Source organism: Dicentrarchus labrax, unplaced genomic scaffold, assembly GCF_905237075.1.
Source record: "Dicentrarchus labrax unplaced genomic scaffold, dlabrax2021, whole genome shotgun sequence".
Lineage (NCBI taxonomy): Eukaryota > Metazoa > Chordata > Actinopteri > Moronidae > Dicentrarchus > Dicentrarchus labrax.
Genome location: NW_026136705.1, coordinates 7,252,146 through 7,277,203, shown reverse-complemented (window position 1 = coordinate 7,277,203; position 25,058 = coordinate 7,252,146). Strand labels below are relative to the sequence as shown.

Genomic DNA, 25,058 nt, shown 5'->3' with positions numbered 1-25,058 from the left:
GAATACATTCATGTTAATAATGCTCATTTACTTGATCACCTGCTTGATTGGAGTGCCTGTATAAGAGCTGGGATCTGTCTTGGCTGTGTGAATTAATGTAAAACAGTTTTAAACATGCAGGGTAGAAGAGAACCTACAGCTGTGTGAATTGTTTGCGTGGTGTACGGTGGTAAACGCGCCGGAAAGTATGAGCTGCAACAAACAAGGCTTAATGTAAAATGTGTACTACTTCTACGTGTTACATTCAACTATAACACAATTTAATTATTTGACAAGCTATAAGATTTTGCATGGACAGACTAATTCAAATAGACTAGTGTTCAATTGACTCTTTTGGAACCTCGGTCAGTCTTTCCCGTAGTTAGATATGCTATGTGCTAGGCTCGTTGAAAAGACTTTTGAAGCTGTTTAAAAGATAAAAGTGACATACATATTGTCACATCTTAGGTTAGCTAATGTTAGCAAAACAGTTCGTAACTAGCTAGCTAATCTACATCAATCGTTAGTTAGTTTATTAGCTAGGGTTTTGCTAAAATTTGTTTTCAGATGTAACTAGCTAGCTAATGATTAATGTAGATTAGCTAACTAGTTAGAAAGTGTTTTGCACAACAGCAAAACACTAGCTAAGTAGATAACTAGCCAGATGAGTCTACGATTGACGTAGATTAGTTAGCTTGTGTTATGCTAGCATTAGCTAACTTAAGATTTGACTATATATAATGTTATATGTCGCTTTTATCTTTTAACCATCTTGTCACAGACAACATAGACAAACCTGGCATAGCATACATAGTACAAGAAAGGAGAAAGTAGATCAAAATATTGATGAATGTGATTGTTTGTCATTAAATCAGCATATATTTCTGCCACACCTTAAAGTCTCCATGCCACCCTCTGGACACCCCATGAATATTTCTCTAGATCCACCTACCAAAGAGAGTACATAACACAGTTATTGTTGGCCTTATCTCTTTTAAAGTCTGTAAGATTATTCATTGTTTAAAGTAGTGCTCCAACAATTAAGTAGCACTTCCATAACCCCTTATAAAGGTATCAGTGATATAATTTTACAGGCAAATATAGCTGTATATTATCTGTCTGTATGGGACCCAACAATGGTGCAAAAGATGAGACGAGAATGAAAGTAAGAGGGCTTGAGTTACTGAGCAGTTAAATGGTGCTATGGAGAATATAGAGCCAGCTGCGTCTGTAAATGTGTATGATGGCCAATTAAAATGTTGTGATCAACAGTGTCAGAGGCGGCACTGAGCTCGGGGAGCAACAAGAGCTGAGGATTCACCAGCATGTGCTGTCAAAATATGATTATTTGTAGCTCTTATGTGCAATCCTAGCTGTTCTGTATTCAGAGGAGGCCGAGCAGATTAGAATTTGGGTTTTTTTTTTTTTATGCCCATGCAAGGAGCTAATGACTAAATGCACCTTGTTACCTTGTTATAAATGCAATTAAATTTGACTTCACAAGTCATGTCTCCCACAGTGAGTCAAATTATGCAAAAAGACACAAATAGCACTCCTATTTTAATAGAAGTCTGCCTCTACACAGTGCTCATATGGGGGCTGTAGACTTTGAAAAGAGGAAAGCACGGAGAATCAACATATCTGCTATTTTACTTTAATTATTTTGTTCAGGAAGTCTGTGTGGGCTTTAATGTTTCTTTTCACTAATTGCTAGAATGCCAACTTTATGAGGAGATGTGTGGTTTCCCCTCTCCCTCTCTCTGTCTCTCTGCCTACTTTGTTATTAGCAGCGGAGTAAATGTGTGATAGGGTAATTAGCCTAATGAGTTGTGGCATTTACTATAAAGATCCTTCTGGATTCTCTGCATCTTATTAAAAAGCCAGTAAGGCTTTTGTTTCTCAGATTTGCGGATGTAGTGTTCGAGGCCGATTCGGCTCAGAGATGGAAACATGCACTTAATTGAAAGAGACATCATAATAGTACTTATTTAAAAAGAAACACAGAAATGTCCTTATGCTGCTTAGAAGCAACTCGGGTAGAGGAGCTGTGTTTACCAGAACACGCTGTTTTAATGTCACACTTACATGAGTTTGTTTGAGTTAACTGCTCGCTTGCTTTACATGTAGAGAACTTAGGGAATCAATTATATGTGTGCCTTACACATCCGCTGTATAGAGCCACATTCACTGTATTTCAATGGTCTACACATTATTCCAGAAAGAGAGCTCTTTCATTAATTGTCTAGAACAGTGGATTTCAAACTCAGGTCCGAGGACCAATGGGGTTCCTTGAGTGGGGGTCACCAATAAATGCAGGAATAGATGATTTGAACTTTTGTCAGATTTTTTGGAAGTTGGAACAACACGATTTTTATTGAGTGTAATTTATAGTGTTCCCGGTTTGATTATTGATTGAGTATGAAGAATTTATAATACTTTATATACCCAAACACTGGTTCTCAAACTATGGTACGTGAGCTGCGTCTAGCGGTACGCAGAGGAATCACAGAAATATTTTTTTTAAAAATGAAATAAATTAATAAAAATATAGATTAGAATAGAAACAGAGATATCATAATACTACAGAATTTCTAATCAAAAGACTTAAACTATCAAAATCAGCCAGCTACGGAGTCATGTTTATGCATGTAGCACATGCAAACATCCATGGTTATGAGCTTAAATGTGATGGTAACTATTGAAAAACTATAGAGGGAACTTTTGGGAACAAGTGTGGAACAGGAGTACTCCTTTTTCATCAGATTAGCTCTGGTTCTTGCTATATGCAGTTGCATAGGACCCCCAAAGCCACCAGGGGGCCTCCAATATGCCATTTGATGATAATTTTGAAGCTTTTTAATAGATGTTTGTGTGTTTAAAATGTCACATTCAAAACGCCACTCTTTAAAAATATTGAGTTTAAAATAACTGTTACACTGCCTGTATTCATGACCGAATAACAAAACAAACATATGGCATAATCTTTTCAGCACAAATTCAACCGTAATCCTGCTAATGTGTTGGTTGAAGTAGTCTACTGGTTTCCATGACAGCTGCAGTAAAAATAAACTTTATTATTATTAGAATATTACATTATTTATCATAATTTTCTGTAGGTTTATTTTGCTGCAGTCAAACTGATATAAACATATTTTGATTTGAGAAGAAATCAGATCTTTGTTTTTCACGCATCTAAACTGGTTTAGAATAAAAGACACAATCTGTTCTTGAGATTCTTCACATGAACCTATTCATCAAACATTCTGAACTCTACTCAGCTTAAGAAACAGCTGTTCATGAAGTCTGACACATTTTATTTGCCTCAGAAAGTGAAACAGGAATAAAATTGGATTTATTCTGTGTTTTGACAGCGGTGGGATCCTTTTACAAAGATGCCAGTGTTGCAGTGCAGAGCCCTGTCTGGTGCATATTATCATTCACTCCCCTCCATAGTGGGTCTTTGCTGAAAACCTCCCTCATGCTGGTCAGCCTGGGTGTTTTGCATTGAGACTGGATTTAAGGGTCTGTGTGTGTGTGTGTGTGTGTGTGTGTGTGTGTGTTGGTGGGAAGGTTAACATGCCGTCATGCTGACAGTTGCCAAACTCCAAGAAATACAGGAATTTATTTAGCCTCGGGTGTGTTTATGCTTGTATATGTGCTTGTCGCTAATGGCATGAATAGAAGTGAAGATTTGAAGACCCCTCATGTCGTACACATCAGGAGGGAGCGCGTTTAATTTGACACGTCCAAGGACGGCGTTATCCACATTTGTGCTCGCCTGTGTGTTTGTCTGCCTCTGTAATGCACCATAAAGTCTGTTTATCCTCGCTGCCACAATGCATCAATGCATCCTCGACCACTGTGCTGCTTTTCCAGCAGCGCAAGACTTGCTGTCTGACGGGCTTAAAACAGGCCGTGCCTCCTCCATTTAGCAGGTCAGCGTGTGTTGGTGCTCAGCTGCTGCTGAATGCAGGAAGCTGTGTCAAAGCTCAAGTAGTTTTATTGGCTGTTTCTTTCAGATACCCGTTTTTATGAGTTTCCTCACTGCTTGACTTTGGATGAGAAAGGAAGTCTACAATTTTTCTTTTTTGTGTTTTACTTGGGCAATTTAGTAATCCGTGTTATCTTTGCTCGGCACAAGAGTGGCCTACAGCAAACATAGAGGAGAACAGCACTTCATTTGCACTTCACAGCTGTCATCCATTCATTTCTTTGTTTCACCAAAGAAAAGAACTATTGCTTTGCTACATGCAGAATCTGTATATGATTGTGTGTGTTTTTTACATATTTTTTAACATCCTTCAGATTTATGCAGCGGTCTACCTTCCACTGGAAACATGTATTTGTTGTAACTGTTTTAGAGAGGTGTTGGAGACACCAGAAATGCGCTATATAAGTACAGTCCATTCCTGTATGATCATTTTGGAGGATTTAGTTTGTGGTGAAGTTGAACTGTTTTCCATTATACACCCTCATTGATATGAATGGGATAAAGAAAATGACAGTCACTTCATTTACATGGAGCCTAATATTGTGATTACAATCAGTCTATCAGAAATCAGAAATACTTTTTTGATCCCTGGCGGGAAATTGGGTAACATTACAGTTGCTCTCATTCTAGAAATATAGAGAGAAATATAAGAGAAAATACGAAGTATGTAAAACTATGTGCACCATACTATAATATATACAACAGTATATATGGAAAAATAGAAAGTAAGTTGTTAATAAATAAAAAATAATTCTGAGAAATGGATCTATGTGTGTGGTAAATGCAGGAATAGTTTAAATAAGAATATAAGTTGAAGTGTACTTAAAGCCCTAACAGAATAAAAATGCACCATAAACAGGCCCAAACTAATTGAAACTTAAATCAGTTGCAGAGGGCTACTTTAAGCCTTTTCATAAACTCATTGAAAGAAAAATTGTACCATGTAAATAATTTGACTAGTTAACTTTCTGGCTGCGTTCTTTCTGTGCATGCTCTCCGTCTGGAAATAAATGCGTTCACATCCAAAAACTGGCCGTAACTAAACCCCAACACCAATCTCTGTATATGGGTATTTACTGGTGTTGTTGACTGATTCAGGTCCAGATGTGGACATTTTAGTGCAAAGTATTTTAATTCTACATATTGTACATAGTGGCCACCTTCTACTGGTTGAAACCTGGCTATTGCAATTTAATTTTACTATTTGCTGATCTGGAGGCAGCTTTCATCACCAACCAACCCATGCTTGTACAAAACCAACACCTCGACTCTGCAGACTGTGGCCTGCTACGTAGTGGTATCCTGTCAATCCCCGATCCTCTGAACTGCTAGCTTAGCTAACGTTATATTATACAAGTAGCCTTCCACAACTTTTACAAACGGCCATGAATGTGTGTCTAGTGACTGTCAAAGCTCTAGCTGTTCCAGCGTGGGGCTTATGTCTTACCACGAGGCCAACAGTAAAGTGAGGATGGTGTAGGAAAACTGCAGTTTACTTGTGTCCCATCTGTGTATCTGCTTCTGGACCAGAATTCCACGCAGGCAACTGTGGACTAGCAGCTGCATATGGCTGGTGTTGGTAAAGGTGTTGTACAAACCAAAGACTGAGCTTTTGGTTCAGGAGGCCTCAGAGAAACAAAACCCCAAGTGAAGTTCAGGACCAGGCATGAGGATGAAAAGAGGAGTTTGAAAAGTAGAGAAAAGGAGACAGAATTTATTCAGATAGTGCCCGGGGGTTCTTTGTGTGTGTGTGTGTGTGTGTGTGTGTGTGTGTGTGTGTGTGTGTGTGTGTGTGTGTGCGTGTGCGTGTGCGTGTGCGTGTGTGCGTGTGCGTGTGCGCACATGTGTACAGTATGTGTGTGAGTGTACCCCAACCCCCCACACACAGCCTTACACAGGGTGTGCTTCAGACATGTAGCCTGGGGAAACTGGGGCCTTGTCGGGAGCAAACACAGCAGGACTCCACCACAAACTGGCTTCTAATATACGTGGGTACAGCAGGCCTGATTAAACAGTGGGGAGCAAAGAGGGTGAGCGAGAGACCTCCATCTTTCTCTCACACACACACTCACACAAACTCCTACCTTCAAACCCCACCCCCACCTCTTTCTGTACCCCCTTGGTGGCCTGCCAGATTATTGCGAAAGCAGGCAAACATGACTCGTTCCATAGATGACTACGCTGCTTTGATTTGAGCCTGTCTTCATGCACAGCTCTGCATCTGCAGCTGCAATTTTGGTGACAAATATTAAGAATAATTGTTGCACATGTGATGGAATTGGAAATATTCAAATGTCAATTTTGTCTGAGCACTGTGTTGTTGTCTTGCTTCCATCATCCAGCCTCTCATCCAAGTGTCCCTTCACTCAAAATCATTTTTTTTCTTCTTTTTTCCTGTTCCTACAGTGTGCTGTTTGAATGCTGTATGTGCAGAGTTTGACACTAGAAGGATGTTTTCACATTCATCTGTTGAAAGTGGAAAATTTAGCTTAAAATATGGATGTATTGTACATTTTCTTTCTGAGTAATCAGGACCTTTTGAAAATGAGGACATACTAATGTGAATAACTGCATTCAAGATTTATGATGGATTATATATCATGTAGAATTTAAGTTAAGAAAAAAAACATTGGGCATTTTATTAGAATTCTGAAGATGTCCAATATGACAGCTCATTACAGATGCTCCAACTGATCATGGAAATATTTGGTGAAAAAAAAAAAAAATGACTTAAAGCGTGTAACATTTAGGAGGATCTATTGGCTGGTATGTTTTCATTAATCACCTGAATATAAGAATAGTTGTGTTTTTGTTACCTTAGACGCCAGTTGCCTTCCATGAAGTCCACCATGAAAGGCAACCCACTATGTTTCTACAGTAGCCCAGAATGGACAAACCAAATACTGGTACTAAATAGGGGCGTAGTTTCTTGTTCATGCTTGAAGTGGGATGGTGAAGAGTTGCGATCTACAACTAAACCGCTAGATGCCAATAAATCCCACACACCGGTCCTTTAAAGCAGCTATAACCAATAAGGCATCACACATACTGATGAACCTACAGAGATTTATCAACTGAATGTGCAGCTCCCCTCAGCTTTACAGAGCTTTACAGTGAGTTTCAGCTCATTGTTTAGCTGTCCACTTGTTTTGGTTCACTCTCACTGCTTTCATAGCCCACTAGACTACCTGTTCACCACCAGACAGCAGACAGGCACAGATAGCTAGAGCTAAACTAGTTACAAGTAACAGCTACACTACTAAAATCAGTCTGATTTCACTTAACAACAGCATGTTTTAAGGCATGTCATGTTTTACCTTTTATGAAGTGTACACTGCCTTCTATCAGACATCGAAATCAAGTGGCACCTTATTACCCTCCCCAGCCTCTGACTCGCCGACCATAAAGCAGATATCACCAGAGCTGCCACGTCCCTCACCTTCATGTTTAAGTCATCACCTTACCCCGCTGGCCTCTGATTCTCCGTTTTGGGCTTTTCGTTGGTGACCCAGCACGGTGCAGTGCTGGAGGGTGGGGACCGTGCTGACTCCACTCACTGGCCATCCTGTAAATCGCTCTTTTATGGCCCTTGTAATGATCCCCCAGCCGGCAATCTCCACTCCGTCGCACTGCAGATAGAACCTGCCGCTTCTGGCAGCCGACATTAGGGGGCGGGGGGCTCGGGATGGTTGCAGGAGGTAGTGGGAGACTGGAAAACACACATCGCGTGACCACGCACGCACCCACCCACCCCACAAGAGCAGACACATGCGGCTATGTTCACGTTCATAAAAATGCATGCTTTTTCACACCCCATCTACCTTAATCCTGACTTCCTGTGTAAAGGTCATAGAAAGCGCCGAAGGGTAGTGTTTTTACTTTGCTCCAAGTTGGCGAGGTCCAACTGTGCACAATGGTATGTTGTCAAGGATAGACGTTTCCTCATGCAAACCCTGATTGCTTTGATAGCTTTAGCCTTTCACATCATTTATTCCAAATCTGGCTGTTAGCTGCAGAGCACCAATGACAGGGCCGAGCTTACTATTCCCAAACAGCACCAACACTGGAGCTAATCTGAAAAACCCATAATGGTCTCAAGAATATCATATCAAATTTGAAAGATGTTTTGAGGTTAATTAACATCAGTTTTGCAAAACACACCAAACCTGGAGACACTTGCCTGGTTAAACAGCAAAAAATTGTTTTAAAGGCTCCACAAAATGTGTAAAAAGTATTTGTTTTACGCATCTATAAATGAGCAAAGAAAATAAATTAATTACAAATAATATAGTATATGCAAATAGGTTCACAATAGGCTTTCACATTCTGTTGTTGTATAGATAAAATGCTCACCGTGTACATTGACACATTTCAGCAACATTCCAGCTCATCAACGTCTGCTGAACAAATGCAGTTTTAGTTGAATACTGTTTCTGAATGTGAATTAGATCCAGTGTCATTAAAGAAGACATGCTGTATGGTTTCTCTGTAAGAATAGGAGCAACAGAGGGAACAGCTGATGAATGAAAAGACTCATTTTGTAGCTGTCTTGTTAGCTGTAAAGAGTTTGGCTCCGTTTGGACAGAATTAAAGATGCATAATGTGAGACAAATTCAGTCATTTGGATTGAGAGGGCTGTACATTAGTACATCAATCTGCAATTATGATGAAATACAGATTTCACTGGGTTCACTCTCAGATCTCAGATTACGTAAATGGCACATGAAATTACAGTAAATAACATCAGAGCAGAATATGTTGAGTTAAAAACAAATAACTCTTATAGTCAGCTGCCTCTAAAAGCTACTGTACCGGGCAGTTTTTAAAAGCATTCATTCAGATTCATATTCAGTGAAAGAGTGGAAAACAACAAAAAGCCTTGCCATTGTCCAGTTTAGTCTCTTATACTTTATGTATTTTACAGAGCAATCTGAGAGGCTTAATGTGGCAGCTACCACCATGATAACATATATTTTTACATTATAATAAGTTATCATTTGATATTTTTCTCATTATAACTACATACACTAGCAAATTGTTCAATTTTAACCAGAAACCTTTTTTTGCTATAACATCATATCAGCTATATAATTTTCTCATAACCATCATAAGTTAGAATAAAATAAGTAAAACATGACCCTGTAAGTGCCTAAAGACATACCGTAGCCTCTTGTTCAAGCATAATATGATCTAGACATGTGACAGGATGTTTTTAAGCTGCTTTTGTATTATTGTGTATGAATATGCATAATTGTGTCTGGATGTGGTGTCATATCAGATGTGCCAGGCTATGACTTGGTAGATGTCTTCTTCCCTCCTGCCACTCTCCCTCTCCACCGCACGGGGCCAGATGACATTAGGAGAGACACCGTGTTTCATTCCAAGCATGCAATAAAACTTTAATCAAAGCATATACAATAGTCACAATAGTCAAATTTTCCAGGCTACGATGTCTTTTCTTTAGCAGGGGCGGATCTAGACGTCTGTGTCTATAGGATCTGTTTGGTGTCAGATTTAACGCATTAATTAAAACATTTTAAATGTATTAAAAAAGGGAAATTAAGACTAAGTGAACTTAAGTTCAATAAAAACAGACATGTATTTGAAAAATATAGATTTGGAAAGAAAACTGTTTAAACGCCTTTTAGATTTTTTTATTCAACTCTTTACTTATGTGTCACAATCAGTGTTGGGCAAGTTACTCAAAAATGTCATTTGTTACTCTTTACTATTTTAATATTATTACTTTACCTATTACTCCCTGCCAACAGTAATTAGTTCATTGTTAATAGTTATATTGCTTTTCTCCTACTTTCTCAAAATTCAGACTTGCGACAATTAAAATCCAGTTCTGTTTGTTAAAATCAAAAGTAATGGAAGATTACCAGCTGCTGAATGTAAGCGTTTCTATCTTCCAAACTAGTTTCCTCCATGATTACAAAAATGAATCCAAGGATGTAATTGGATTGTGATTGGATTGTTGGATTTCAAATCAAATCAGTTATGTTGTAACTAGTTATTAATTTGAGATTAACTGTAATATTATAACTGATTTTTATTAGTAATTGGTTACACTAATAGTTACTGGGAAAGAAAATATTATTACTAGTAATGAGTTACTGCCTAACACTGGTGTTTTCAAGTTCAAATATCTTAATTTGGGGCCTTTTTCAAGCAAATTTTGATATATGTGATTGTTTGTGATTAAATCAGCATATATTTCTGACACCCTCTGGCCACCACATGAATAGTTCTCTAGATCTGCCCCTGTTCTTTTTCTCATTTTAACAACATATAAAAGTATTCTCGATCTTATGATAAAAATATGAGGATTTTTGCAAATTGAACAAGAAATATGTAATATTATTAATATAACGTTATAACAAGAAATGTTTCTTATTACAAGAGAGACAAAAAGCTATTTAGTAATATGGAGAACAATGTGTAGTAATACCATGAACACGATTTTGTTATAACATGAAATGGAACTTGTTAAAACAAAAACAAAAATCTCATTATAACAAGAACATATGTTTGTTCAATGGCAGCTAGTAATTTTTTATTTTGAAATGTGAAGTCCTTTAAACGCTATAATGGCATCAGCATCTTCATGACCATGTTTTTCTTAATGAGATTTTCTTTCTTTGACATTTGTGTTTAGCTTGGCTATCTTCTGCCATGCACACACAGTATTGTCTATATATTGTCAGCACTTTGGTCAACTTTGGATTGGATTGGATATATATTTAAAAGCCAATAAAGGTGTTGTTTATTCTGTAGATCTACCCACAATGCTCCTGGGTCCTTAGGCCCTGCAGTGCCCCCATCTCTTTGACAGCAGATATCTGTGAATAGATGTGTCAGTGTATGTCAGTGTGATGTTTATAGAGCAACTCAGGACTCAAACAAAGTGTCGTTTTGTTGACACTAGTGGGCTGACATATCTTATTCTCTCTTGTTTATAGACATTAACACTCACAGAAAAAAAAGTTCAACCATCTCACCCCACTGGCAGAATTCACCGCTTTCTGTAATAAAAATAACACAAGTAACAAGGCCTGAATGTGAGAGTAAATAACTTGTTAAGACGCCATCTGCAGCGCTGAGAGTCACCCTGTTTGCTCTCAGTTACAGCCCACCCAGCCCACTCTCCTCTCCTTCACCCCCACCCAGATTCTCCTCCACCCCACCACAAGCAGACATTAAACAGACAAGGCAGAGGCTCTCCACTCAGCACGTGACCCTCCTGTTTAGTATTCCTGCCACGTCTGGCTGAGGGAGCGGCATTAAATTGGGATCAGGCAGATTAGAGTATAATATAGACGACTATTAAAGGCTGCAAATGAGAGCCATGGGTTAGAGCCTGAGCAGGGACCCAGTCTGCCTCCATGGCAGTTGCAGCCTCCTGCAATATACACTCACCACATGCATGCTTGTCCACAACAAAATAAAAATGTGAGAAAAATGTGACCTCCAGTAAATCATAATGAAGCAAATAATTACCAAAAATCAATTCTACCCAGTACATGTATTATATTAAATGTATTTTACCTTTATTTATTTATCCAGGATTGATTGGTCTAGATTTTAGCAACACCCTCCTCCACACTCACATATCTATGCCTGGAACTGAACTACAGGTGTGCAAGTGAGCTGCCTACACCTTCCCCTTAAGGGTAGATGGCACATACTTGTACTTGTAATTTGGTTTGGACCAAGGAAAAAAGTACTGATGCGGTTCTATTCATTTATTGCAAACAAACCAAAATTCCTCTGACTTTCACCACTCAAGCAACACTGTGTTTATCTACTCTGGTGTCACAAAGAGCTCACCAAGAAATGACTGGTTGTAAAAATTAACAGTCATGACTTCAACCAGACCTCCTTTATCATAAATAGTGACAAACAGGTACAAACAAAGAGGTGTCTTGTACTGTAATTTTACAGGGGGATAATTAAAAAGGGGGATATGAAATGGTCCCAACATTTCACTTATTTTTTATTGGGGAACTGCTAAAAAAAACATGGAGAAAAACACAGGGACTACAAACCTGTGGTTTAACTTTCTGATGTTTTAGGGAATACCGCATATGTGTTCCCCTGGTCACCAATCTATCTTGAATAAATGGATGCCTCTTAGAACACTTCCTAGATAGTTGAAGTTCAGTAGATAAGTCCAGTATCTAAGTGCTGTGGTTGGTCTGCTTTTATGTCATACCCAACATGTCATATCTGTCTGGTTGTTTAGTCCGGACCTGAGTTTGATTGACCGCTTTCACAATAGCTAAAAACTGAGGCTAGGTGTGAATTCACCCTTAATATCTCTAGATGTGAATAAAACATCACCCAAAAACAGTCTATGTCTTTAAAAACTTAAATTTCATAACTTAAACGTACTACAAGGAGTTTTTAAATGCTGGTGAAAATACTGATGCCTCTATATGACCTATAAGAAAAAAGACCATCAGGAAGAAGATTGGCTATTACTATGTAGTTATTCTTAATGCCTGCCACTGGCTCTGATTTGGTCAGATTCCCATTGAAATGAATGAAACAAGGTAGTAGAAACACTGCCACTGCAGGGGGCGCCAGAATCAACACAAAATGACAGTTCCCTGTAGGAGCTTTAAACTAAAATGTGACAATTACAGTTCCTAAAGTTAAGCATGTTAGCAGTGTAATTCTGAATATGTTAGCATACTGACATTAGCATTTAGCTCAAAGCAACACTGTGCCTAAGTACTTCTTCACATAGGCCTTTACCACCAACAGGGAACCGGCTTTGTTACAGTTCGTGCACCTAGTTTTGAGCATTTTGACCAATAAATAGGTTCGGAACCCGAAAAGTTAGTTTCCAACTGAAATTAAAAAAAACGTTTTGTCCCCAGTGGCTTCAAGAATTAACGCAAAGTAAGTGAATGTTCCTGCTTTATTTTCCTCCACTATTCCATGTAGATTTGAACATTTGACTCTGGAACCCCTCTCTGTACACAACAAAAGCATTGAACTGTGACTGCTACAAATACCCATTTTAGTGATTTCTGTCAGGATGTAAAGAGAATTTCAACAAATGTAACAAAAAAAAGCTTCAGAAATACATGACCTACCGAGCCTTTACAAACAAAAAAATGTACAGTCGGATACATTTGAGATTTAAAAGTATAATATGCAACATTTCTGCATTAAAGTGTCTCAAGACTGGACCCATGTTATATATTTTGTTGAGTTCTGTACTCACATTACTCCAAATGTTTCCAACAATGTTCAAACCCAGAGAAACCTGTCATTATATTCAGGTAACACGTTTTTTACTTGCCTCTAGTCACAATAACTTCCAAGTAACACTGCGGAGAGTGGGAGGAAGTCTGCAAATGTGAATAAACCTTGATTTTGTGCCTGCAATGGTGGTTATTTAACTACCTCACGGCACAAATTACATATTGTCATTAATAGTGAAGACACAGTCCTGGATATGCCTTTAAGCTGTGGGCAGTCTCAGAATGACATTGTGTTGTGTTTGAAATCCTGAAATTACTATATAAACAATTCATTCTTAATTGTCTACATCATTGCTTTTTGCTGGTTTAAATGTTAAAAACATCACTAATAAATTTGGCTTCCTTCCTTGAAAAAAGCTTCCTGCATGTCCTTTACGGCTAAAGCCACTGGATGTGGAAATAATGAAATATGCCACTAGTAAGCAGCTTACAGGGCTTATATAACATACTGCCAAGAATCCTTATCATAATGAATTTGACAGGGACATATTTTGAGAACTTTCCCCTGGGTTTCCGCTAAGTCAAAGGTAACACAAAGGACAGCGCGTAAAAGGACGGAAGAGGCAGCGTCCAGAGTCTGGATGGAGTAAGGACACGGACGGAACAGAGAACGGCACTATGAAATGTAGCTCTTTGGGACACAAACTTTTTATTCTCAGTCTCCTGTTCAAGTTCCTCTCAGGATTCATTGCATTGTAGTGTTCTGCCTCCCTGGCCATTAGGGCAGCAGCTTTCTTCCAAGTGGAGATGCTCAATAATTTGGCATGTACTACATACAGCAGTGCAGTATGGACCATTGCACAGTGTATCTGGGGGATCTTATGCGAGTGACATTCCCTATAAAAGGCAGATGGTAACAATGTAGGTGACACGGTGAAGCCTAGCGCTGCCACTGGACCATATCCTATCCACTTAAAGATCTTTTTTTGATCTCTAGCTGAACCTTGTCCGTATGTTCAGCATGTCCTTTAGGGAATGTCATGGAGCTGCCACACTATTAAAAGTGCAGTGCAGGGGGGAGAAGGGTTTTGGCGTAGAGCTCCATTTTTCCATGTAGTCACTCTGTTGAGAGTCCATTGATGCGTCTTTGCGTATGTGCAGTAAAAAGACTGCATGGGTGACATACACTGTCGTGAGGCTTACATTTTAATACAAATGTTATGGTAAATGGACTGCATTAGTCTTGCATAAGGCCTTTTCTAGTCTTCCGACCACTAACACCAAAGTCCTTAACATAATAGGTCAACATTCTCACCAGAATGACAGAACGTCATGATGGACAGAACGTGTATCCATCAGAGCAACTGAAAACACTCAACACTCCCAATGATCATAAAGAGTGTATCTGATACGTACTGTCAAGGAGAATGTTTTTCAAATTGTTTGATTAAAAAGAACACAAAGATGCATCAACATGCTGTCACTCATGGTCACTGAATATTAGTCCTCTTGGACAGTTACAACTTGATCCATGACAAGTTGGTGGTCTATTGTGCTGTTGATGTGGTTGTTCTTTCACGCTTCACAGGAAGCCATGTTATTTACATTACGAGGGCTTGGAGTCTTGCTATGGTGCACAAGTGCATTATATCAGATTTTACAGGAGAGCAGAAAACACATTTTGATCAAACTCGAAGCAGCTGCTGTTGCCATGTACTGAACACACACTTCTTTTTGTGTTAGCAGACTGAGCATCCGTATAGAGACAATATTGCTACAGTTAAAAACGACAAAACGGTGAGATATGGCTATTTTTCCAGCAGACTAATGAATACTACTGGCAGAAAATGTACACAGTTGTGCATACAATTACATGTGTACATGTTAATACTCTACAACTTTCACCAAGGCTTTCAGAATTCTAGGCTACAATGAACGTATCAAATCAGCTGATACTGATTTTTCTGTTATAATCTTTCAAAAGCTGTATAAACAGTATAACTGCATGTACATCAAGCTTTTTAAATACGTTTTTGCAGTGCCCTTATCATTTATTGATGTGTTCTGGGACTCTTGTGTTCATTTGAAACACTATTCTTTACTTATGTGCTGATGGAAACAGGATGATGTAAAATAGTTAATGCTGCTTACAATGAAAAATCCATTGTACAAACCGGTACTATCTTACATTCCCAGGTCTGTTTGTCTTATCCTCCAAGGTAACTGGCCAAACAAAGACAGTGTCACCAGTCCATTACAAAAGAGGTTGGCTATATGTCTGAATACCCACCTACTCTGGGGCTGTGGAAAGGCTTTCTGGGAAAATAACCAGGGTAAAAAAAAAGAGGCAGCAAGTTAGTGGCTACACCAGTAGAATGCATTGCAACTCCTACAGTGCATTAAACTTGCTGCAAGGGAAATCAGTATTTTGGCTAACTCCATTTTAGCAGTTGCAGTTAGCAGTCCCCTCCCTTCTCCCCATGTCACCACACTGAAATTCTGCTGCCTGCCCTTGAGGACCGCCTCTTTGTGTAGTTCTCTCTCCTGATTGGATAAGGACCGGGATACCAGAAAATGTGTTCTTTGTTTAGTGCTGAAAGAAGGGACTGGGAGACCATGTTACTGACTGAACACTCTATATCAGTGATGGATGTCAGAATATAGAGCTATTTAACAAAAAAACAACAAGACTTACAGCACCTTTAATTATCTTCTCATGGGCAGTGAAATGAGGATTCCAAAGCTCCAGATCTGACTTGATGCACCAACATTCACTTCTAGTACACAATCAATAATATAAGACCTAATAAGAGACAGCATCTATACAGACTGACACATACTGTGCCTTTTTCTTTGTCTTTCTCCTCAGACATCCATTGTTCCCACTGCTGGCGTTGCTGTTTGAGAAATGTGAGCAGGCCACACAGGGATCTGAATGCATCACGTCAGCCAGCTTTGATGTGGACATTGAAAACTTTGTGCATCAGCAGGAGCGAGAACACAAGCCCTTCTTTAGTGAAGATCCAGAGCTGGACAACTTGGTAAGTGCTGTGACATACATTAACACAAAGAGATGGGCTTTAGCCACTTTCAGGAGTCACTGCATTGTGGTGCTTCTTCGATTACATGTTTTTACCAATGCTGTGATAGTTAGTTTATGTAATCTGCTCAACTTAATAGAAGAAAAAGAGATGAGAAAAAGATGTTGGAATGGATGTTTGTCTGTTTGCAGTGCATCCTGTCATTACTGCTCCTAATCATTCCCTCCTTTTTCATGTAATCTTCCTCACACTCCCCCTGCACGTCCCCTTGCACAACAGCTAACAGTAATTGCAAATTAAGAGAAGGATGATGCTGATCATGTTCACAGAGAAAAGAGGGGGAGGAGTCGAAGCAGCAGACACAGACAAAGACAGAGACAAGAAGAAAAAAGTGCACTCTTGCCTTTACAGTACTTGGGACGGCCGGCCGACAAGTGCTGAACAGTCAATTAACCCTGCATCTGTGTGTTTTATGAGGCACCGGGTGCGGGCATCCCTCCCAGAGGGCACTAACTCTTCCACGAGGCAGTAATGTTACACTGGGCCTGACTGGCTGCGATGGGCAGAGAGTTACTGGTCCCTTGATTAAGTGAGCGCGGTTTAATTAGCTGATTTATCTCCTCCTTGGCCAAGCACTTTTCTGTCCATTCTGTTGACCTTGAGTTGTGACTTTGAGAGAGTGCACTACAGCACGCTGCACAGAGTGGAGCAAAGCCAGGCTATTGATGGTCAGATAACTGCAGAATGACACCAATACTGTACATTAGCTGAATGATTCCGATCTTTTCACGGTTTCAAACGTTCAGGTTATTTTATTGCCATTATGAATAGCTGCAAGGAAATAAAGCAGGCCCAAGCTGTTTCCTAGCAACACAACTATCAATTATATCCCTGTTAAATAGCAGACATTTGTACATCAGTGTCATTGTCCTCCCCAATATATTAGTATTTCTTCTCAGTCTTGTTAGTACAATGTACAGGTTTTGCTACTGCTAAGCTAAAAGCTGCAACAACAGTAGCCTAGCTTACTGCTGTTCAAGTAATGGTTTGTTGTATAACCTTACATATAGCTTGGAAAAAAGTTTTAGTTTCACTTTTTTGAACTTTAGAATGGATGTTCATTCTTGACATTTGGGAACACATGTAACAAAATATCTAAGATTAAAGGTATGCTTACTAGCTTTTCAGAGCTTTTGCCTGCACACTGTTACAGTCTACATTAGCCCTGAGACCCTGAGATGCTGTTGAAAGCTCTTAAAGGTATATAAAATGGGATTATAAAATAACAATTTGGCTGATAACAGATGTGTTACTTATTCGCCCTTTTGTGCCAGAGACACAGAGAAATGCAATTTGTGTCAGTGCTGGAAAATGGAGGTGATTATTTCTCCAATATCCGAGTTAGAAATAACCAACACAGCATTTAGCCAGCGCAAAAAGTAACACAACAGATAAACTGGCCCCTGATATCGGTGGATGCCATCTTATTTACCAATAAGCTCACGTCAGTCAACAAGGCAAAAATTCTCCGATACCGATGTTCAGTCGATGAATTGTGCACCTCTAGTGGCAAATGTACAATTGAGCTTAGATTATTTTATTACTGTGAGCAATAAAATCTTACATGCTAACCTCTTCAAGCCCCTATTTGGCTTTAAGAAGAGAGAAAAGATCCATTTAATGTGAGCTAGAACGACATTGTTCTGCTAATGAAAATGAATGAACTGACCAGAACAGAACAGACAAAGCTAAAACTAAACTAGACATAACATATTTTTAAATGTTGTAGCCCGAAAGACTGCGGCGAAGCTTTACCTCTCAGCATTGCATATTAAAGGCTCCATCGGTTGATTTCAGGCTATGGGAGAAAGAAGGATGAAAGGATAACAGCCCCCCCAGTATACTTGCAATCTATATGCATCTCTGGAATAAACATTAAAGTTGAATGCTCTGCTCATCAATAAGAGAAATCCCTGCATGTCCCTCCTCATCGCATCTCACCCTGTAAAAACGACCTGTAAACACCTCATCTCACTTGTTGTGTTCATTTTAATGTGGCCAAATATGGGTTCGAGGAGCAGACCAGTTTGGACTTCCATTTTAACAGAAAAAACTGCATTACAAAGTGGAGGTGTTGGGTTTAAAGGAGTAGGCGTTAAGGAGGCAGGATACAGCGCTGTAAGGAGGGTCACTGTTCTGTCCTATGAAAGTTAGAAACCCAGATAAACACATGTGGGCCACTGCCACACCCATAGAGTATGCACACTTCTCTCGGTCAAACCGTTAACTTTAGGTTTAGCACTCCGCTAACTTAAACATGGATACAATTTAAATATTTAAATTTCCAAACATTTTATACCCCATTTTATAACCGCTTCTTTCACAATGTAAGCTTATGGGGAAAAGTCTTTTTGGGCCCCTGTGCATCACATGAATTGTAATTAAACGGTTTGGCCACTGTGTCAAATTGGCTTCAAAGCCCGCCACATGCACTTCCTGGGGGCTTGGGAAGGAGAGGTCTTATGAAAGATGATATCTAGCTGCATTATCGGCGATGTAAGATCCAGGGTTTTTGGAGCTTGGCCCATACTAGACATTAAAAGTCAGAATATCATCGCCTCAGCTTTTGACCATTATTTTTTTAATCTGCCTCTCAAAAGTCCTGCAGCTTAATGGAAGTGCCATAGTCACTGGACTACTGCTTTAAAATAGCCAATATTTTTAAGACCAAATGTCGGTTGGTCGGTTGGTCAGTTCATAACTTTGTCTCAGACTGAAATATCAACTTTTGGATGGATTGCCAGGAAAGTTTAGTGCTAATTAGCAAACGTGCTGCAACACTAAACTGAGATGGTTAATAATGTAAACAGTATCTGCTGCTGTAATCAACAACATGTTAACACTTTGTGTGATTGTGAGCATTAAGTTAGCATTTAGCTAAAAGCAGCGCTATGCCTAAGTACAGCCTCGCAGAGCTGTTAGCAGGGCTGGAGACTGATAGTCTTGTTTCCCTTTTAACAAGGAGAATTAAAGTTATGCTTAAAAGTGCAGTGTGTAGGATTTAGTGGCATTAAATTGGCCTTATCTAGAGCCCTAACCCCTTCTGGCTACTGTAGAAACATGGCGGTTCAACATGGCAGACTTTATGGAAGGTGACCTGTAGCGTCTGTAGTTAAAAACAGCTCATTCTAAGATGGCAACGACACAATGATTCAATGGGGATTCAGTTTTGTAGTCTTCTGTGAAGGTGATCTGTTTATGGTTTGTCTCTGCTTCCTTCAGATGGTAAAGGCCATTCAGGTGTTGCGGATCCACCTATTGGAGTTAGAGAAGGTCAATGAGCTCTGTAAAGATTTCTGCAACCGTTACATCACCTGCCTCAAGACCAAGATGCACAGCGACAACCTCCTGCGTAATGACCTCGGAGGACCCTATTCTCCATCACACACCAGTCTCAACATGCAGCAGGTCAGTCATTCACTCTCTATGGATCCTTGATAGTATCCTTCTCTAGCAGTAGTGAGTAGCCAAGATACACCTTGTCGCATTTATCAGCAGGTAGAGTTTGCTGTTGGGAGTTTTTCAGTCACAAACAGTAGAGCTACCTCTTTATCTTTGCTCACTAGTGTCTCTCTGTGATCCCCCAGGAACTAATTCAGACCTCCTCTCCATCCATGACCTCTGTCTCCAGCTCTGTTAACCCTTCAGGAATTGTGGTGCCTGCCGGGGGTCTGCAACAGGGCAATGTCGCCATGACTACAATCAACTCTCAAGTGGTATCAGGTAAGCATGTGATTACACAAACAAACATCAAAACACAAGGGCCCTGACACATACACATACTATACTCATTTTTTATTAGTTTTCTGAACTTTTCAGTATTGGTTAGGGGTAATTTTATTAGTAATTTGAATTTAATAGTAAAATCTACACCTGCCCAGTATTATCTGTAAACAGGAATACATTATGTCTAAATTTGCTGAAGCCTTTTTTCCAATGGACAACATTTTAAAATTGCATTCAGAACTGTAATACTACAAACAAGTCACAGTGTCCCACCAAAGCGTGTAATAGACCCACCGATCCACTAGAGGATACCATGTCACATTTTGCCTCGCCTAGACGTGAAAAGTACATGCCTATATGAAGGTGCAGTACAAAGACTGAAAAGGTCTGCATAGGGAAGGAGTCAGGGTTGATGGATAGGTCAAACCGACACAGGACTTTCACCCAGCAGACTGCAGTTTGGGTCCTGTGTGAAACCCAAAGTCAGTGTTGACTTGTCAGATACGTAATGTGACTTTTTTCCAATCTCTCCATGGAAAGAGCATGTGGTGAGGCAAAATGTGACAGTGCCACAGTGGACCGGCATGTGTATGACTTGGTCAGGGGGAAAACACAGGTGTACGTCCCTGGTGGTAGACCAGCTGACACAGCGTATGTGTCTCAGATGTTGTCATGCCTCTTGGAAACTAAGAGCTGGATTTCACATTGTTTACAACTCCACCAGCCTAAATTAGAGATCATTTGGCCTACGGTCTTTCACCCTTCCTGTAAAGATTCATTTATCTTTTTAAAAAAAGGACAGTGCATGAAACTGGGAAGTGATATTGGACTCCAGTCTTTTTTTTTTTTTTGGCAATGCTTTCTCCAGCTGAGGAAACTTACTGTCAAAAAACTCTGTGCTTTTATCTCTTTTAGTTTGGACAACTGCAATTCTCTTAATTTAGGTCTGAGCCATAAGACACCATAGTTTCTTGCTTTAACCTTTCCAAAATGCTACTGCACAGCTCAAATACCAAATATTTAATTTGGATTTATTGAAAGTAATATATTTTTAATTATCTTTATTTATTCATAGTCTTCTCTCCTGCCTTGTTGCCTTAATATTTAAGCAATTTTTGTAGTTTCTTTTTTTTTTACTGTAAAGCACTGCATTTAGAAAAGTGCTATATAAATAAAGGCTATTCTGATTATAATTATATTCTTCAGGAGACTGACAAACTGATAACTGAGGCATGGATAATTTCAAGCAGTTTACTGCTACAGTATGTAACATCAACTTGATGATTTTGTATTAATTACCCATATTGTCAAATACATACAAGCATAACATGAAGAATAATCAGTATGGTTAGCATGTTTTCCATCACCATATCACTGCACACACACACATAAAGTACACACATTTCTACGATAAAATGTAACATATAAATGCAATTATTTTAAAGTTCTCTTTCAATAGACATCTCTAGCAACTGACTTTTGTGTATGTGTGTACCAGAGAGCCATGATAATATTCTTCACAGGGTGCTTGGCTGATAGGTTCTCATAATGTCAAGCCTGTACAGTGAAATGTTAATCCTGCCCTCTGGAAATCCCTTTTAACCCAAAATAAATCAATGTCTCTGCCTTTGATCACTACACACTGAAGAGCTCAAACAGACTGTGATGAGAGTGTCTTGATCAAGACTAATTAAGCCAGCAGCAAAAACACACTCTTCTTTTTTTCCCGGGTTAAAGGACATTAATGCACCTTGAATTTAATCATTTTGTCTCTTGTTTGTCATGTTTTTGTTTGCGGGGCTGACAAGAAGTTAATAAGGCTCTGGTGGCAGTGTGGGATGTGGCTGCCAGTAGCTGCTGAAGCCACTTGATACTCATGACGGCAAATTATCCCCTCAGGTGGGACCCTGTACCAGCCGGTTGCCATGGTGACATCGCAAGGGCAAGTGTTAACGCAGGCACTGCCGCCGGGAACCATCCAGATCCAGAACTCACAGGTAAAGCTGTCCGACCGCTGATGCCTTGGCCGACACATTCGCTCCCTCTCTGCACTACCAACACCCAATTTGTTATTGTTAGAAGGGCCTCTTTACATCTCACAGAAGGCCCCCTAGGCGCCTTTTCATTGTTTCTGTCTGAACACAGCCCCCCTGCTGACAGACAAAATGGAAATTGTTTATTCCCATGGATGTTCAGGGCGCTTTTATGATCCTGTCAGGTTCGAATTAAGTGATGTTAGGAAATGCACTAAAGACTAACTTCATTTCTACTGTAGATCAGATATTTTTGATAATGTGATTTACAACAGATACAAGAAATGAAAGTTAATACACTTCATTCTTACTCAACCTTTTTACAAACTTGGCCTCTGTAAAGGAGCTCACACTTTGAGGGAAGAAAGAGACCAAAGTAATGTGGATTCATTATGGACAGGAAATATTATGAACACAAATGTTTAAGCTCCTTCCAGGAAACAGTCAAACCCACATGACTGCTTGAAAACACAAATTGGATTTTGTTAATCAAACTATAGTACCACTGGTGGTACGCAGGAAACTCTGAAATATTGTTTTTAAATGTAATTAATTCATTGTAAAACATATAAAACTATCAAAATACTACACAGTATAAACTATGAAATACTGAAATGTAGTTTAAAAGAAGTTTTGCATTCCCTGTGATATTTTGTTTCAATATCACGTAGTCACGTTCATGCACGTAGCACATGATGGTAAGATAGTGAGTAGAGGTACAATGAATGATTAAAAAACACTGCCACATTGCAATCGTGGCTCCAAACAGGAATAACTGGAAATAGAAATCTGGACCAGGAGGACCCCCCTTTTCCACCAGATTAGCTCTGGTTCTTGAACCGGCTCCGTTCAGGATTCAACAACAGTAATCAATACAATAAATAATCTTCTAATTAGGAATAAAGCTGCCTCCTGCGTGAACTGTCTATAGCCGAATAGGGTCGACATACACTGCTGTATCGGTCACAATGGTTGTACTTGGAGAGCCTGATATTTCTGACACTCACTGTATCCTCCATCTTTGATTGTTAGGTTGCAGATGAATGAGCCTCATACCTGTTCCTAGTAATCAATTACAAATCCATTTAACTTTACTCATTTAATTTTCAATTCAGATTGCTTTATTTGTCCCCAAGGGGCAATTGCAAAGGCACAAAGAGTAGTTGATTAACAAGTAACACAATATGAGATAAAAATTAGCTGCAAAGTTACACCATACAATAGAAGAGATTGTTTTAGTCAACTCCAGAACTGACACCTCCAGAGAGTCTCTAGTTTCAAAGAGGGTGGATTCAAACTGTAGTAATGAAATGGGACAAAACATGTTAGAGCCAAAGACTGCTGTCTGTCTGACCCAGCTTAGTAAAGCTGTAAATGTTACATTTGTTAGAGTTGATATGACATTGGCTTACTTTGACTTGCTTACTAATTTAGTCAAGCTACACCCTTAACATGTCATCACAGCTGAAAATATAATCTAACCATCACATGTTAGAACATTTTGCAACAGGACTTTTTGTTCTGTGAATATAATAGAACGAGAGAACAATTTCATTGTGCATTCGTATGTATGATGCAGGGTTTGTTGTCTTCAGAGTCATTAGAAGGCTATTTCTAATGCTTTCTAAAAGAAGGAAGCACAGGGATTCTGAATGATTGGTGCTGACTCATTGAAACAGAGTCAACACAACACCAGACAATAGGCAAAACAGTAGACCCACACATATAGAGCAGACAAAATATTCTACATGGAAGTTGAAGTTGGCAGAACATGAAAACACACAAGAACTCAATTCAGTAAGAGTAAAAGTCATTGTCAGTGTATAATCACCTGAAAATAAGAATTGTTGTGATTTTGTTACCTTACAATGAGCTGTATTTATCTACGGGGAGAGCGGCCCTCTTCTACGGAGGTCGCCATGTTGAACAGCCATGTTCATGCCAGAAACTTTCCACTTTCAGCAGATGAATGTGAAAACATCCTTCTAGTGTCAAACTCTGCACAGACAGCATTCAAACATCACACTGTAGGGACAGGAAGAAACACTGATTGTTGACTGGAGGGGGGCTTCAATGGTCTTTTGTTTTGTTTATTAATATAAGAACTAGCATTTTTATTGAGCCACAAGGTAAATTGATAATGCTCTATTGAAATATGCAACAAAAGATAATCCAGTTGTTGAAAAAGAAACATTTACATGTCTGCTCTTTATAGAGGGAGTCTATTTGATACAAGGATAAAAATTACTGTGTGACTAGTTTTTGAACCACAAAACTACACACCAAGTGGGTGGGTAATTAGGATTTAGAATTACTGATTCAACTTAGCTGGAATTTAAAATGATTTTTATGATTCAAATTAATAATCACTGCTCTTTTTTCTCAAGATGCATGACTTAGAAAAGCACCAGGCTCCGTCGATTTAATGCATCACTGCAGAGGCCAGTCTTTGTCTGGCCTTGGCAGTCTCAACATTTGCCTGTGGATATAAATAAAAACTGCAAGTGCAGCAGCAGTGGCCTGAAGAGCGGCTCAGTTTCAGGCAGGTAATTCTGTGCTTGACAGTCAGAGGAGGCCTCGGTGAATAGCCGTGACCCGGCTGAGGCTAGAGTGCTACATGTGGGCTGGGAATTGAACACAGCCCCGTCGCTGCTTTTCCGACAAGCCCCGAGTAATCACACTCTTGAGCTCGGTGCCGCCAATTAATTCAACCTCGCTTTCCCCCGGAACACACGCACTCCCAGGGCTGAGGGGGGATAAGAGGAGGGTTAGCCACGTGACACCCAGCTGCAACTGTAATGAGTCTTGTTTTGTGTGGGTGTGAGGGGGGATCTGAGTGTGTATGGGCATTGTGTGTTAAGGAGAGTTTGTCTGTTATTTATCTCCAAGACAGCCAGAATTCTTTCCACTACTATTCTCTGCATGAAATTAATCAATTTTATATTCTTTTAGCAGACTTGCATTTTTTTATTAATGAATGCATTTTGTCCTGCATGCTTATGCATATGAA

At 39.4% G+C, this 25,058-nt stretch overlaps 1 protein-coding gene across 3 annotated transcripts in view; it reads left to right on the top strand.

Moving 5' to 3' along the window:
• Nucleotides 1-25,058, top strand: part of pknox2 (pbx/knotted 1 homeobox 2) — a 118,163-nt gene that overhangs the window by 72,317 nt on the left and 20,788 nt on the right. For all 3 annotated transcript variants that reach the window (XM_051401594.1, XM_051401590.1, XM_051401589.1), the window contains exons 5-8: nucleotides 16,058-16,229; nucleotides 19,512-19,697; nucleotides 19,877-20,012; nucleotides 21,915-22,012. In XM_051401594.1, coding sequence (XP_051257554.1) covers nucleotides 16,058-16,229; nucleotides 19,512-19,697; nucleotides 19,877-20,012; nucleotides 21,915-22,012 — 592 coding nt within the window. The remainder of the gene's footprint in view (nucleotides 1-16,057; nucleotides 16,230-19,511; nucleotides 19,698-19,876; nucleotides 20,013-21,914; nucleotides 22,013-25,058) is intronic.